At 35.4% G+C, this 17,268-nt stretch overlaps 2 protein-coding genes across 2 annotated transcripts in view; both read right to left on the minus strand.

The window, feature by feature from the left end:
- MUC19 (mucin 19, oligomeric) overlaps positions 1–4,382 on the minus strand; it is a 102,540-nt gene extending 98,158 nt beyond the window's left edge. Inside the window, exons 1-4 of the mRNA XM_074375911.1 lie at positions 4,136–4,382; positions 2,202–2,252; positions 1,142–1,201; positions 341–569 (exon numbers count right to left, since the gene is read on the minus strand). Of these exons, the coding sequence (XP_074232012.1) occupies positions 341–569; positions 1,142–1,201; positions 2,202–2,252; positions 4,136–4,367 (572 nt within the window). The 5' untranslated portion in view covers positions 4,368–4,382. The remainder of the gene's footprint in view (positions 1–340; positions 570–1,141; positions 1,202–2,201; positions 2,253–4,135) is intronic.
- Positions 4,365–13,081, minus strand: LOC141579400 (mucin-19-like). The gene is made up of 5 exons (XM_074375024.1): positions 12,982–13,081; positions 11,874–11,906; positions 8,831–8,857; positions 5,605–5,787; positions 4,365–5,207 (listed from the first exon to the last, which is right to left on the minus strand). Exons 1-5 carry the CDS (start codon positions 13,022–13,024, stop codon positions 4,852–4,854), a joined length of 642 nt encoding a protein of 213 aa, XP_074231125.1. The 5' UTR covers positions 13,025–13,081; the 3' UTR covers positions 4,365–4,851.
- Between the last annotated feature and the right edge of the window lie 4,187 nt (positions 13,082–17,268).

The raw sequence follows: 17,268 nt of genomic DNA on the forward strand, positions 1-17,268 counted from the left end.
AATTTGTATTTAGTGTTAAACATACAAATGAAAATTGAAACATCCTATTAACAGTTTTGTTGAATATGCATGTTGCCCCAAATCTAGAGACTCAAAATAGCCGAACAATAGAACCACTCTTTTTTTCCCCTTACTTGTTATAGGAATAAATATAATATCTTACAATCCCACATACCGCAAAGTCTTATACATTTAAGAAGAATTTATTAAAAATATCAACTTGAGCACCCAAAACAGGAAAAGAGTACTATCTCTTCCCTATTCAACCTTTTGTTTTTCCTTTTTGCTCGGGTTGCTTAAGTAATTCTACAGCCTTTATTCAAAACATTATGACATTCACCTTTCTCCGTTAACTAAAATGATATCGCCAAAAATAGAGATGTCGTTATTGTCAATTATAACTGCGATTTTTTCAATCTCACTATCATTGCTTCGCTTGACCTCAATATTGAAATCTCCTCCAGAGTCAATGCAGTGACGGCAGAAGGTATACGTGCATGATGACTCAAAGGAAAAGACACGGCCATTGAAAGCTTTGTATGCTCCTGTGCCCCACGTAGAAGCTTCACCTACAAAATATTCAGGGTGGAATATTCATCGTTAGTTAGAACAATTAGCATAGCTTCTAACTCTGATTTTTTAAGTGCTTATGTATCAAAAAAGAAAAAAATCACTGAAAGGTTCAGTTCTCACACTTTATCACATACTGCAAGGTGTGCTAAAAGTAACTTGGGAACACCCAGAGTTGGCTATTCCGACTAAAACAAAACATGAAGAAAAACATCTCGTTTCCCAGTGGAAAAGGGTAACTGTCTTGACTCTGGGAAGGGCCATGTGGAGGGAAGTTGTGGTCCGTTTACTAGTTTGTTTTGCTTTTTGTAGAGATAGTCTTACTAAGGTTGTCTGAGTGAGTTACTATTTCTATTAAATAAGCGTAAAGAATTTTATTATTTCTCTCCATACATATGTATGTATGTGTATATGTTTATGTATAAAACAGATGATGGGAAATTTTTTTAAAACTGATTTCAAATTTTGGTTATTTTGAAACCTCACTAGGTACTGGCTGGCCTAGGCATAGAAATATGGGTAGAAATCAGTCATTTAAAAAAAAAAAAAAGTCAGAGTCATTTTTACTTACCAACAATTGCATTTGTTTCTGAGTATTTTGGGGTTGCTTCTGGAATATGGGATCCTTTTTCTATTTAACACAATGCATAGATTATTTAAATTTCAAGATACATATTGACTTTAAATACACAGGATATTGTCTTCTACATGGGAATTTTAAAAGTTGATATTGAAGGCCATCAATGGGTTTTTTTTTAATCCAAAGTGTATAATTTGATTTTGTGAGAGCTGTGATTTGCCAAAGTCATACGCATTATTATCTCTGAAATCCGTGATTTTTCTTGTAGCAATCAGCCACAGTATGTTCAGAAATCTTTTAGAGCTTATTCATTTGGGGTCACGTACAGTTACTAACATATGTGGCATCCCTTACAAAACTATTTCTTCAACTTTAAAAATAGCATTTGGTAGCCTATTTTTATCAGAAAACCCTATCCAAACAAGTCCAAGGTTGATTTTACTAAATCAGTCTACGATATAATACTAGTAACTCAATTACCTATATATGAAAAAATTAATTCACCTCATCAAAGGGAAAAGTTTGTATACTTCGAAACTTTAAGTTTCCCACAATTGTTTATTTCTAATGCACTGACCCTTTTATGTAACCAAGTAAACACATGCAATCTTAGAGCAAGTCTAAAAGCAAGCAAAATAGAACAGCAACAATTTTAAAAAGTGAATTATTTTGATAGAATTTTAAAATATTTTTCACAATGCCATTTATTGTGTATCTTGAGGTCACCTCTCTATTACGTGTTGTCTTCACTCAACTTAAGTGCAGACAGATTAAACTCTTATTTATAAAGTCATTCCTTAAATATTATATCTAAAATGATAAAAGAGAAGTTGTATTGTTTTATTTAGGTTCTCTTAAAATATAATTTAATCTTTCTTATTCATAAAGTTGTTTCAGATACCCGATTGGTCATTTAAATTGAATATTCAAAGAGAGGAAGCACCTAGAAGCTCAATTTCACATGGGAAACACATAATAATATCAAGTCCTAATAAATCAATAATCAACAGAAATTTTTCTTTTAAACATTGGATGTTATAAATCAAACTACCTGGAATACTGAGTGGTCCAGAAGTACTGTTGTCAGATGAGCCTGTAACACCTATTTAATACAAAATGATTAGGCTGTTTCCGGGTATAATCTTATTTATTAAAATATAAAAAAAAAAAGATTTAAATCTGATGTATAAACCATCGATCCAATTTCGGCAGTGCTCATGTTAGCAGACTTAGAATGATGTGAAGCTGTATGAGAAAAAAAAATCATTAACTCAAAAACCTGCTGAAGTAACAAAATTATAAGCCTCATCACTAAATTGATTTATTCCAGATCAGTTGCCTGAAAACCTGTTCAGGGAAAGAGAAAAGAGTTATACAGACAGGGTTCCAAGTCTCCTATTCCAGGTTCAACCAAACTTGCTCCCACTTTGAACTGTTACTGTACATTTGGGAAATCTAGGCGCCATTTCAAGACGTCAATTGAACAAAGCATTCTGCGTTAAGAGAAACTGAAAGCATTAAAACCACCAATCTACATAAACTGAGATGTTCAATCATAAGGTATCTAATGTCAAGAGACATTAATGTCAAGAAGTCCAGAACCTGCCATTTCAAAGACACTAGATTCAATACCATTAGATCCACTACCAGAGAGAACACTAATTAATAAACGTCTATCATCTCATTTGAAAAAATGAAAGCAGTCAAAAGCTAACATCCAAAAAAAATCTCAGATTGGTAACTACCCCACAGTAGAAAAAGAGACAATTACTTCTTAGCACATTTCTCAGGAACAAAAACCTAAATTTGAATACCTGAGCTAATGGCAGCAGATCCGGGGTTCATAATTTCAGTGTCTCTTAAACCACCTGTATCAGCTGTCCTTAAACAAAATCAGTGGCAATGAATCATGAATAATTAAAAAATTTTCAGTTTCATTAAGTTTTGACTTCAAAATTTATGTCCAAAGGTTAAGAACAACAAAAAACAAAATTGCGATTTCTGTGTGACCAGGCCTTTTCAGAACAGATTCATTCATAGTCAGTCGTGCCTGAGGTTAACCATTACTACACTACACTTATATTTCTTACTAATTCAATTCTATTTCTTAAAAAGGTATTAATTATAAATTTAAGTTCCAAGTACGAATCATGAATATTTTTCAGAACACTTATGTCATTAGAAAGGAACCTACTGTCCACAGTTCTGTGATCGGTTCCCAAGACCTTCCAACATTACAAGCAGCATCAGAATAGTCCCCATATCATTTTTCTTTTAACAACGTGTATCACAAATTTGAAGACTATTTAATCTCATGTTTCCATTAAGTGGAAATACTAATTTTATCAGGATTTTTTTTAAAGGATGCATCTTATTTACTCTTTTCAGGAATGAATCTGCCAAAAAAAAAAAACTTAAGCCACCAAGACGAGATCCAAAATACAAAGTTCAAGCCCAACAAGTCAGCTGCTACTCTTCACCTTATACAACTCCAAATCAATTTCACATGAAGGCAACAAAAATTATTCCACATCAACAGATCCACAGCAACAAAACTAGTTCCACATCCGATGCCAACAAATATTAAATGACTTCTGCCTGATCCTGTCCATCATTTCAGGATTCTGCCTTGCTTTTTATGTTATTAGGAGTATTCATGATTTTCGCTGTTACTTTAAAATGTATGTTAGAATCCTGAACTTCTAATTAACGGAAATAAATCTAACTTCCTAAGCCACGGGAAACAGATCCAGTAACATCTTTTCCATTATCACAGGTGCCTGCACCACTAAGGCCAGTTTCATCAAATGTGTTTGGTCCAGATGCCCCAACATCAAGTCCAGTTGTACCCTTCCTTCCTTCACCACTTCCAGAACCAGAAGACCAAATGTTTCCTCCTAGTGGAAAATTAAGTTGTGATTAAAAGAAATAAAGAAAGAAGAAAATAATTTGGATTTCTTGGGAACAGAGTCCAGGTTAGGGTACCTGAGGCACTGATATCAGATCCAAGACTCAAGTACTCAGCCCCAGCAGATCCACTGTTACTGTTTCCATTCCCACCAATTTCACCGACTTCAAATCCTTGCTGGTCAGATGACCCCAAACTGAGTCCTGAATCTTCAGAAATACCACCAGGATATTCACTCTCATTTTTGGCATTTGAGCCACCTGCTGAATACAAAATGATGGTCATGAGAACTACTTCAATGCATGCCATGATTTAGAATTGTTCTGTGCACAGAAATTAGCCATCAATGCCTAGAGCACTGAAACTTGAGCCTAAAGAACGACCTACTCCATTTCTATCTATGTCTGTCCCACTGTGACCATTGTCACCAAATCGACTTGAACCAGAATCTCCAAAATCAAATTGAGTTCAACCATTCCTTTCTCCCTTTCTAAAGTTAGAAAACCAGATCCTGATCTCTATCAGAAAAAATAAACTGTTATTTTAACAATAATAAATATTTGAAATACATTTCAATTTCACTGAAAGAGTCCAGGTTAGTAGAATGCCTGTGTTAAGAGCATTAAACCTGAAATTCATGGATCCAGGCCCAACAGACATTGCTGCCCCATTCCATCAATCTCCTGCCTCCAAATTTCTTTTCATCAAATGGTAAAACACCAAATTCCAAATTTCCAAAATTACTACCAGCATCTTCACCCCTTCTTGAACCAGCACTCCTACCAGAATATACTTAATAAATTTTATGATTCAGAACATTTTTTTCGAATGTCTTTCCTTCAAGTCCCAAATCAAAAAACTCAAGCTTTCCAACAAATAGAAAAATCAAAATATTATTAAAGAAGATAACAAATATTTGAAATCCATCCAGTTGGATTTCCCAGGAACAGAGACTGAATGCAATACCTGAAGTACTGGCATCAGGGGCAAAGCCTTTGAGTCCATCCTCAACAGATTCACTGGCACTCAATCCATCCCCTGCAATTTCAGTGATTCCAAATCCCTGTTGCTCAGAAGCCCCTAAATTGGATTCCGAATTTCCAAAGCTATCATCAACAAATGTATTCTGATTTCCCAAACTGATGTCACCTGGAGAATATAAAATGAGTCACAGAATACATCGAAAACATTTTATGATTCAGAAAGTTTTATGCACAAAAATAAGACATCAATACCTAGATTATTGAAAATGGATTCTCCAGATCTAACCACTCAGTTTCTTTCAACTAGTTTGCTACTAACACCACTGGCACCAAATGAACTCAAACCAGAAGCTCCAAAACCAAATGCAGCATTGATTGCCCTTCCCTGCTCCGAGTTCCCAACCAAAAGACCTGGTTCTAACCGATGGAAAAATCAAAATGTTATTAAAAATTAATCTTTATTAATTAATTAGTTTGTTGTTAAATGTTATTTAAAGAAAAGTATTTCAACTAGTTAATTTAATTAGTTTAAAATTTTCCAGAATGAGTCTTTATTGTAATACCTGAATTACTGGCATCAAGTCCAAGGCCTTTGAATCCAGCCCCAATATATCCACTGCCACTCAGTTCATCCCCTCCAATTTCATTGATGCCAAATCCCTGTTGATCAGAAGCCCCTAAATAGAATTTCAGATTTCCAGAGCTACCAGCAACAAATGTATCCTCACTTCTCAAACTGGTGTCACCTGCAGAATATTAAACGATTGTCACAGAATATATTGGAAACATCTTATGATTCAGAAGTTTTTATGCACAAAAAATGAAATATCAACACCTACATCACTGGCAGTGGATCCTCCAGACCTAATCACTCGATTTCCTTCAACTGTTTTGCTACTATGCCACTGTCACCAAATAAACTTGAACCAGGAGCTCCAAACCAAATGCAGAATTGCCTTTCCCTGCTGTGAGTTCCCAACCAAAGACCCAGTTCCAACTGATGGGAAAAGCCAAAATGTTATTAAAATTCATCTTTATTAATTGGTTTATTGTTAAATGTAAAGAAAAATATTTTAACCAATTAGTTAATTAAATAATTTTACATTTTCTGGAATGAGTCTTAGTTGGAATACCTGAGCTACGGGCTTCCAACCCAAAACCTTTTGCTTCACCTCCAGCAGATCCCCTACTGTTTATTTCAGTCCAACCAGCTCTACTGATTTCCAATCCCTTTTGACCAGATGTCCCCAAACCAAATGCTAAATTTCCAGAGGCACTGCTACTAAATCCAAGCCCCTCTTCTTGTGTTGGTGCTGTCTGCTAAAATTGAAAAGAAAGATTGTCACCAGGGAATATTTAAATACAGTGTATGACTCAACACTTTGTATACACACAACCTAAAGAATAACCCTTAGTCCCCTGGAATTTGATTTTCCAATGCTCCCTACTTTATTTTTACCAAAGCCTTTTTTTTCAAGACCACTGACATCAGCTACATGTGAGTCAGAATTACATGGTCAAATCCAAATTAACCCTTTTCTCTTTTTTAACCACCAAGTCCAAAATCAAATGGAAAAGTAAATGGAAAATTAAACTGTTATCAGGAGCAATAAACAAAGGATGTAAATCATTTGTATTTTTTCTTAATAGAGTCTAGATCAGATTCCTGAGCCACAGAAGTGAGCGCCAAAGCCCACTGATTTATCAACAAACTCCTTGCTGGTCTTCCTGCTTCTACCAATCTCCACATCTCTTAAGATAAATCACTCTGACACCAAAATACTTAGATTTACTGTATTTTATTGACCCTCACTTCTTTCACTGACTTTACCTTTCAAATATAAAATGCTATTTATCCCCACCTTTTTTGTTTATTGAAAATATAAAACAATATTGAAAAACATTTTGAAAGAAAAATCACTACAACAAATGTTATCCCTACTGTTCTGCTCATCACCTCTTGACCCTTGACCACAGATATAGATTTTTGACAATTTTGAAAGCAAACATTCTGGCATTCCTTTTCAAGGAAATTAGATCAAACAGGAGTAATAGAACTTAAAAAGCTAACATCTCAAAAGTCATACAGAAATTGAGACCACAATTCTTAGGTTCCTAATTACCTACCGTTCCCCCCCCCCGACCAAAACTTGAAATTTTAAAGAGTTCAATAACTTGTCTAAGATCACATAGTGAAATCTGGCAAGAGACCCTTTTATCTTAAGCAAGAAATATATTGCTTTTACCTTGCTTAAAGATAGATTGTCTACACAGTTCTTAAAGATAAATAAAATATGTTCCCCCCCCTTCACAGCTTAAAGATAGGTAAAATATATTTTTTCTATTTCAGAGTAAGGTCACACTATATTTTGCATACATTTTGCATGGGTTAGCTTATACTTCAGCCCTTAGGATGCAGTAGAAAAAAATAAATAGACAGAATTCTGTTCCTCCATCGCCACCCCCTGGAGAAAAATTGCTAGATCAGAGAGGAGAATGTGGGTGAGCTGTGTGGAAGAGGGGATTTGAAAAATAATGTTGCCAAACAAGTCATGCTGTCTAAAATTGATGAATATCAAAAACAGAAAGTCCTACAGTGGCCTACGGATCTTTTTCTCAAATATGTGAGTCTTGGTCTCATTTAGGGATGATGGTTGTTGGGGATAACAGAGCTCTGGAGTGTATCCAGTTTTACGTGGGCTGGTTGAGTGGTTGGCTGGGGCTTCCTTGCTTGGCATTTTTATTCATCCAGTGCAGCTCCAGCATTAGACACCCTCATGGCCCTCCTCAGTAAGACCTGGGAGGTTCCCTGAGAGACACAGGAATAAATTCAATTGCTCATAATTTCAGAGGGTTCTCCAGAAAACTAAAGGAGAATGCTAAAGACCCACACGCTCCACTTTATTCTAACTCACAACCAGATTTTGTACACTTGGAAGTAGAGACGCTCTTGCAGTCATGACGGAGCCTAATGGGTCCTGTCCATAGTTCTGAAGAGGTGACTGCTGTCCCCAGGAGACAGCTGACCTGCTGCTTATTTTCAGTTTGTGTTTTACCTCAAAGAAAGCATTTCCCAAGGACATTTTATTGTATTAAGATTGTAGAAAGGTCTAAAAAAACAAATAAAAGTAATATTGGGCTATTTTGATTGCTGCGTACATTAGACCAGAATCAAATTGAGCCAAACTGATATCAGCAAAAATCCTATTCTTACATTTAAGAAAAACTCCCTAAAAGTAGTCGTATTTGCTATAGCTTTTTTTTCATTTGGCTGATAGGGAAACAAAATAATGGATCATAGCACCCTAGTTTCCTGCTAGACTGAAATAATGAATCATAGTCAATGATACTCAGTTGCCCAAAGGAATCTGTAATAAAACTATTGACACTAAGATCAACTTTAAAATAGCTCACTAAGAAATTAATCCTAGAATATAAAGTAAAAACATATTCTGTCAATAGATATATGGGAAAGTAAAACTTTAAATCTACATTCACATTTCTCTCCTAGGTTTAAGAAATTTTTTAAAAAACAAGTAACCAGAGCAATTTTCCATTTCAAAGGTTGCTACCTCCATAAATACCGATTAAATATTAAAAAGTCTGGCTCAGATTACACACACACACAAAAACCACCCTAGGATGTATTTGTTTGTACTAATAAGTACAAACTATTTCATTTTAAATGTTTTAATGATTTTTCCATGGAAGATATGCCATCTCCAAAGAGAAGCACTGCCCCTCTATTGTTATTTAGAATAAATAGAAGAAAAAAAAAAAGGAATTTACCTGCTTCGCTTTCAGCTGTTTCATCATCTGAAGGAAAAAGGGAGAATTGCTGTCATTAGTAGCTTCTCTGGCAGATTTGTCAACAGAAAGTAAATCTTGATTACAGCCACTTCTTGTCCTGAGAGGCGTTCCCACAAACATCTGCTCACTAAGTCAATACTCAGGCAAGAATATAGTAATCGTCCTTGACCATGGCATCTTTATACCCCTCCAGGCCAGCTCCATATAGAAGAATGGCTGGGCTAGTCCATTTTTACATAGTTTACAGAGCCCGTCTAGATGCATGAATTAGAACAGAGCAAAATATACTTCTCAGAGCACTGAAAAGGTGCTTCAAAGCATTCATTATTATTCTGTTGGTGAAATGCAGAAGTTTTAGTTTAAAGGAGTCTTTCATGTGACAAAATACTGTATACACTAAAATTACTAAATGTGAATCAAATGGCTACTTAAAACTACTAAAATTTCTATTTTACAGCTGGATGCCAAAATTCATGTACATACAACTTAAAATGATTTGAGGGTTATTATCTGAATCAAGGTGAATTTTCTTCATATTTCAATAAATAGCCTGTAAATTTGCAAACGTGTCAAGCTATGGTAAATATAACTATATTGTGAGTCAAAAACTCACGCTAAGAATGAGTACTTTACAAGTGGCACAATTTACATGTAAGCACAGATATTAAGTAAAATTTAGAGATATCAAAATATTTTTATCAAGAACATCAAAGCAGTGGTCTCCAAAAGAATTCTCATTAACAATGTGAAATAAAATATTTAACAATGGCATTAGAATTTTGCACAAATTACCAATTGATCACATATTCAAGAAACCTCCAAAAATTTGGGGTAACATTTTAATTTTGAGACTCAGTGGATTGCAGGTTTCTTTTTCATTTTTTAATGCTTCTCTATGCTCCGTAATTCACAAATCCAAACTGACTACATTATTCAAATAAAAATTCAAAGTATATGGTCTGATACTAAGATAAAATTTAAGAAACTGGAATTGTTCCAAGAAACCCAAGACTTATTGTGGTCAGCAGATCAATTTCTGAGCTCCAGGTGCAAATTAAAACAAATAGCAAATAGAGTTACTTAAAAGATAAAGGGCTTTCCATGTGTTCTGATAAGCTGTTATCAAATTGAATTGTGTGTAGTTACACACACACACACACACATACATATTTAGCCAAAAGATAAGAAGACGTGATTTACAGATACCGTTCAGGGACATGTAATATTGTCTCTAAAGTAAAATTGTTCAGTAACATTCCTCATTCCCTATTCCCCATGTAGGTTAAAGCCTGGAAAATTCTAACTATCTGAAATGTAGGTTACAGTCTAGGGTCATTCCTAAATCCTCTTGCAACAAACAGAGATGTCACAAAACCCATGCATGAACTTTACCATCAGGAAAAATCGCTGGGGTTTCACACAGAGTGCACAATTTTACCCCACACACAAGGCTAATGAGCTGGGAATCAAAGATATTCTCATCCCATCCTAGACTGAAGGCACTAAGTAGGAATTGGAATTGAGTGCTATAAGTAGACATAATGATCTTCTAAAGATATAAAGCTAGATGTTAACAGAAGTGAGGAGACAGAAAGGCAAATTAAAAGCAGATATGGAAACTCAGAAACCATTTCTAGAGTAGTTTCCAACTGTCACACATATATCAGTAAATCCCAAGGGCATCATTGCATGATATATAATATAACTGGCATCTTTTTTTATTTTTTTTTTGATGTCCTCGAAAAAAGGTTACACTATGTTCAGAAGTCGCGTGTCTTCTTGGGTAAGAAGACAGACTATCTGTGGTTCATTTCAGGAAGTTTAAAGTTTACCTTATAAAGGATTTGGTTACCTTCATACTGAAAATTTTTGTATGCAGAATAAACTGTTTATCAATGATCCTGAATTATTTTATTAATTCAAAACAAATATACCCTGAGCCCCACTGCAGCTGCTGTTCTCAGCATTGTGAATACAGAGCAAAAGCAGATCAAAATCCTCTCCTTGAGCACTTTACAATCCTGTGTGATAAATGACTGAGGCGTCCAGGTAGTTCATTCACAAAATCAAGTATGAGTGAAAATTGGATACATCAATTTTCTGTATTCCATGCTGGTGAAAATGTAAATTGGTACAGTTATTAAGGAAAACAGTATAGAGCTTCCTCAAAAAATTAAAAATAGGACTACCATATGCCCTGTCAGTTTCACTTTTGGATAATGATCCAAAGGAAATAAAATCACTATCTCAGAGATATCTTCACTCCCTTATTCATTGCAGCATTATTCACAATAGCCAAAACATAGAAACAACCTAAGTGTCCATCAGTAGATGAATGGCTAAAGAAAGTGCAATATATACATATATATGCCATATATATATGTAATGGAATATTTTATTTATACACACACACACACACACACACAATAGAATACAATTCAGCCATTAAAAGGAGAAAATCCTACCATTTACGGCAAAGTGGATGGACCTTGAGGATGTTATGCTAAGTGAAATAAGTCAGAGAATGATAAAAACTATGATTTCCCTTCTATGGGGAGTCTAAAAACATCTAACTCATAGAAACAGAGAGTAGAATGGCGGTTGCCAGGAGGTTGGGGGGTGGGGGAAATTGAAAGGTCTTAATAAAAAGTACGAACTTCCAACTATAAGGTGAATCAGTTCTGGGGATCTAATATATAGCGTTGTAATATAGTCAGTCATTTTGTATTATGTACTTAGAAGTCGCTAAGAGAGTAGATCTTAAGTGTTCTCACCACACATACACAATTATTATTGTGTAAGTTGATTGAGGTGTCAACTAACTTTATTGTGGTACTCTTTCTGAAATATATAGGTGTATCAAATTAACCATCACACTGTATGCTGAAAACTTATGCAATGTTGTATGTCAATTATATATATATCTCGGTACAGCTGGGGAAAAAATGTCTGTGTTCCAAAAGCAGGCTCAGAATAAACCTTGATATCTCAAAGTAAATATTAATTTCTGAAAGATACTTACCTGAGTTTAGCCTATAAAATAGGGCTTCCCCATCTATAAAAAGTGAACAAAAGTTGAAAACATTTAGGTCATTTTATACTTCTCTTATAATGGAAATTTTCTTATTTCCATTCTTTTTTTAAAAAATTCAGTATAAACAATCTGCTTTTTATAGCTAATACTTATTACATCAATTCATTATTTTGGAGCTTTCCTTTTTAATAAATTTCATCTATATAGGTATAAGTAATGCATTTACCTATCAACATATTCAAAGTTTTCAATGTCAGTGCATTCTTGGGAATATATATAGTCAAATAAATGAAACTCACAAACTAGTATTAGCCAATACTTTCTGTTTTTCACACTATCCAAACCTTTTACAGCTGCCAATCTGAAGTATTTTTTCTGATCTAAATTTCACTTGATTTTACTTTCCCTAAACATTTTCTGGTTAATATATTCAAAAGCAATGAATTAGACAAAAAAGGGAAAAGGGAAAAAAGGCAATTAACTGTACAGATTTTACTCTATGGAGAGGACAAAATGGCTTGGGAATAAAATCAGAATTGATTATGCATATCCATTTTGTGCCAGACCTTCACCTTGTATCACTGAAGGGAACTGGCTTTTTTCTTTCTTTCTATATTTTGCTCAATTTTTACTTAACATTAATTCATGATATCATCTTTCAATTGATTTCAGAAATTAATTAATTGACTTCCTAAAATATCCAGGAAAGTTGTTAGTTTAAGAAATAGTCTCCCTACAAAATTTTCTTTTGGTGATGAACCAGTCTTTTAACTAGTGATCCTTTCATGATTTGTGAAAACTGAAATTGCTGGTGTGAGTCTTTAGTCTTAAGGAAGATGCAAGTTCGAGACAGAGTCATCAAAAACTTGCTAATATTTCTAAGTGTATAGATGTAGATATCGCCTTAAGGCAAGCTTATTAAAGCTGAAATAATACCCAATAAAATGAAAACCTAGTTTTCTTACTTATCCTACACTTAGGTATAGAAAAGATTTCCCAGCAAGAAAAATATTTGAAATAGAGAACACTGAATATTTAAACAAATATATGCATGGATCTATCAAACAGGGAAGGATTCTTTCAGTTAGTCCCTTACCTTTGCAGAAGACACAAAGTGCCACAACCAAGTACAAAAACATGGTGATTTGGGACCTAGAAACGGGGACCAGTCATCCTGGAGAATCAGATCCGCAAGGGCCCCTCTAACTGGAGTTTTTATACTCACTGACCCCTCTGTCTCTCTCATCATGGGCTAGGTGTGGTCAACCTAATGATGACAGAGCGAAGGTAAATATCAAAGCACACCAGAGATGAAATCCGTCTCAAGTCAGTTTAGTGTCTCATTTGTGTGACTTCTCCTTCCTTGGATCAAGTCCATCTCACGCCAAATCCAGACCCTGCCGTCTTGCCGCCCTGTGCAAACATCAAAGGCAGGAACTAGAAGTCCTGTGCTCTATTAAGCATTGGAAAAGTCTTAATACCTCAAGAAACTCAAATACTCTGATTAAATATTGTAATTGTCTCTCCCTGAACAACGAAAAGTATTTTAAATATTAACCTACCTTGAAACAAAGAACTCTTCAGTTATTGATACATTAATAGGTATTTCCTTAGAGAAATACGTAATCATCCCATCGGTATAGGTACAGATACAGACATACTAAGACATTATTAAGTGCAATATGGCTCAAGAAAGAAGAAGAAAAATACCATATGATATCACTCATATGTGGAATCGAAAAAAAGAAAGAAGACACTAATAAAGTTATCTAAAAAGCAGAAACAGACTCGCAGAGATAATAAACAAACATGATTACTGGGAGGAAAGGGGGTGGGAAAGGATAAATTGGGAGTTCGAGGTTTTCAAATATTAATTACTATATATAAACTAGATTAAAAAAATTTCTTCTGTATAGCACAGGAAACTGTATTCAACACCTTGTGGTAGCCTATTATGAAAACGAACATATGTGTGTGTGTATATATATATATATATATATATATATATATATGACTGAAGCATTATGCTGTATACCAGAAATTGACACACTGTAACTGACTACACTTCAATAAAAAATAATAATAAAAATTAAAATAAAATAAGCCGTGAACATTAAAAAAATACATTTTACCATCAACTTTGTAATCAGATATATAAATAAGTACGAGACATGGAAACAGCAACATCAGAAAATTAATGTTTTAGGACAAAAATTAAGTTAAATAGCAAACATCATCCATGAATTATATATGTAGATATTCCAGAGTAGAGGGTGGAAGTTCAAATTAGGTTCTAAGAAAAGATCCAGTCTGTGTTGAACAGGGTTGAGAGAATTGACAGAGGAATCCCTGATACTGGTCAGGTGGCCCTGAAAAACAGAAGGGCCAACTCCACAGCTCTGATGATGCCATCTGCTTCTCATCTGCTCCCAGTAACTACCAAAGAAAGACTTCAGTAGTCAGAGGAAAAATATCTTTGGTTTATTGTCTCCAGAAAGGCAGAAGAAGCTCAAGAAAGGGAAAAAAAATAGACAAACATTCCTAACTTTCCTTTATCCACTCATGTCTCCACTAAGCTAAAGGAAATGTGGTTCCCCCCCTCTTCTGGGGCCTCCTCAGGACATAGCGAATGCTTGTACTCAGGTGCTCCCTACTCCTGAAGATCTCCTGTCTACTCGCTGATTTCTCAAATCATTTCGAAAGGGGGCAGAATTCAGCAGATTTCAGTATTTAAAATTCAATTTTCTGTTTCAGGTAACCCATTGACTGAAGGCCATACATTTTTATCCTGACATCAGTGAAGGTACCAGAGTTTTCCCCGTGGGGCTAAGACCTGGAGAGTGCAGGGACAGTAGACCCAGGAGTGCTGGAGGGGAGGGCTGCTCACCCCACGAGCAGAGAAGGAGGTACAGAGGTTTCGAGGCTCAACACTGACTTCACTGACGGTAATTTTTCCAAAGCCCATCTCTGATTGTCTCAGAATTCACAAATAAAGACTATGCATGGGGGATTTTTCTCCAACACAGAAAATAAAAATATAATTGAGAGAGAACATTGCCACCACTAACACCACCATTGATGACATTCTTTACCATATCATACACGACTTCATGTGAAGGAGATTTGGCCCTGGAGCGCCCATTTTTCAGATTATCATTATGACGTAATTATTCTGTTACATGCATGACTGTGGGCTAAGATAGCTAGGAGACCAGAATAAAACATAAAGTTACTTAAAGGCTTTTGGGGGAACCAAGGATACACGGAAGATAGAAGTTTTCTCTAAGGACTGTTCAGTCAGAAATGCTATGGGAGCTCCCAGGAAGTCAGGGTTTCTTTTAGCTTGGGAGAATCAGGGAAAATTGCCTGATTTTGTAGTCTAAGGGCTAGATCAAGACTTGGACATGCAGAATAGGGGGAGGGTTCCAAGTCATAAAGGCAAATGCAATCTCAAACTTTCTAATGTCCTCTCTCTTTCTAGATCACTCCTTCTGGCAGTCTACTGGCTCCCACGAGGCCCTATAATCCATTGATCCCGTTTACTTTTCATTCACCTTCACTCCCCTCAACAATTCAAGTACCTTCTTACTTGACTTAAAGTCTATGGTCAATCATTATCATCATTCCCCTGAATGAACCCTCAGTTCCACTGACCCTCCCTATACTTGCTTGGCAAAACCACAACCATGGCATAAATTAAATTATTTCCTTTTCCCTACTAATGCCAAGCAGATAAATATGGCAGATGGAAAATACATCATCATGCTCTCTTGGCTCCCTTAAATCCATTACCCCAAGTGGATCCTTAAGACAGTTGGGCAATCATATTTCATATTCCATGTGCTTTTATGCCCTTCCAATTCATATTTTCTCTCTTCCCCAATAGCCAACATCTCCTTCCCATCCTCCCTCTCATTAATGACCTTACTTCCAAATTTGCCAAGAAAATAAACTCCATCAGAAGAGAAACTCCACATGCCCACATAAACACGTCTAGTTGTATTTGTACCCTGATCTCTGCCTACCTTCTCATTCATACAGATGAACACTATGTCCTGCCATCTAAGCTGACCTCCCATTTATGTACTGGATTCCATCCAGGAACAATATGCCAGTAATTTGTTCATCTCTATTCATATGATCCTGATTTCCCTCCTCTTGGGGATTATTCCCAACAGCATAAATCCATGCTGTTATTTGTCTTTATTTTAAAAAGTGAATAAATATTATAAAACAAATAATTTTGTGGTTTCGGAATTATATCTCAATAAAGCCATTATTGTTTTCTAACTGTTGAAATCTCTTCCCTCCCAGCTCTACCCATATCTCCACCGCCCTTAATGTTTAAACTTCACAAGTGAGTTACTTGTGCTCATTGACTCCAGGTCCCAACTTCTCATTCTCTCACAAATTTACTAAATTCCATTCAGCTTTCATTCCAACACTGCAGAAAATGTTCTCTTTTCAAGGACACTAGTGATCTCCTTTTGTGAATCCAGGGGTCAGTTTTCAGTCCTTATTTTATTGACCTCAGCAACATTTAACACACAGTTAATCAATTCTTCCTTCTGAAGAATTGGGTACACTTGGGTACACTTGGGTACACAAGGGTACACTTGGCTTATGGGACTCCAGCCTTTTCCTGTTTCATTCGTTACTCTTACTCTCTTCTGCTGCTTCATTCTCATCTACAAAATCTCTTAACATGTGGGTCTTAAGGCTTAGATTTGGACCTCTTCTTTTTTTCTAGACACTATACCTTGCTGGAAGTTGTATTCAAGTTCTATAGATTTACAAAGCCCTACTCCATCAGCCACAACTCTGATCTCACCTCCTACTAACCTGCTCTTACTCTTTTTGCTCCAACCTCAGAGACCTCTCTGCTGTCACGGATGGAGCCCTGAAACACAACCCCAAGTCAGAGACTTTGAATTTGCTCTCTCTGCTCCCTGGAGTACTCTCTCTTCAGCTATCCGTAGACTGTGCTCCCTCACCTCATTAAAACTTAAGTTTTAATGATACATTTGGCGAACAGCTAGTGTCCACTTTTGCATGCTATAATTATTTCCCTCCAAAAATAACTCTTTCCAGGGTTATCATTAAATTTTAGCCTTAATGAGTTAAAGCCTCTCTACATGTAAGAGATTTAAATTGTGGATAATTTGCATATATTTTAAACAGATGCTCAAAAAGATGGTTAGATAACATGATTATTTGGCATGATTCATATTTTACACTACTAAATTTAATATTAATTAAAATTAGTAGTTTTATTTCAAAGTAAATTTTAAAATCTTTTAAATGTTTTCTAAGTTATTTTATACTTTTATGCAATTGCTCATTCTTCCCCCAAATATGACCCCTCACCTCATTTAAATCTTTG

The sequence above is a fragment of the Camelus bactrianus genome, chromosome 12 (assembly GCF_048773025.1).
Source record: "Camelus bactrianus isolate YW-2024 breed Bactrian camel chromosome 12, ASM4877302v1, whole genome shotgun sequence".
Taxonomy (NCBI): Eukaryota; Metazoa; Chordata; class Mammalia; order Artiodactyla; family Camelidae; genus Camelus; species Camelus bactrianus.

Coding starts and splice junctions, on each gene's coding strand:
- LOC141579400 (XM_074375024.1), bottom strand. CDS start 13,024: ATGTTTTTGTACTTGGTTGTGGCACTTTGTGTCTTCTGCAAAG. Junction 8,858..11,873: donor ATTTTATAGGCTAAACTCAG/GTAAGTATCTTT, acceptor TTTTTCCTTCAG/ATGATGAAACAGCTGAAAGC. Junction 5,208..5,604: donor ACTTGATGCCAGTAATTCAG/GTATTACAATAA, acceptor TATATTCTCCAG/GTGACATCAGTTTGGGAAAT.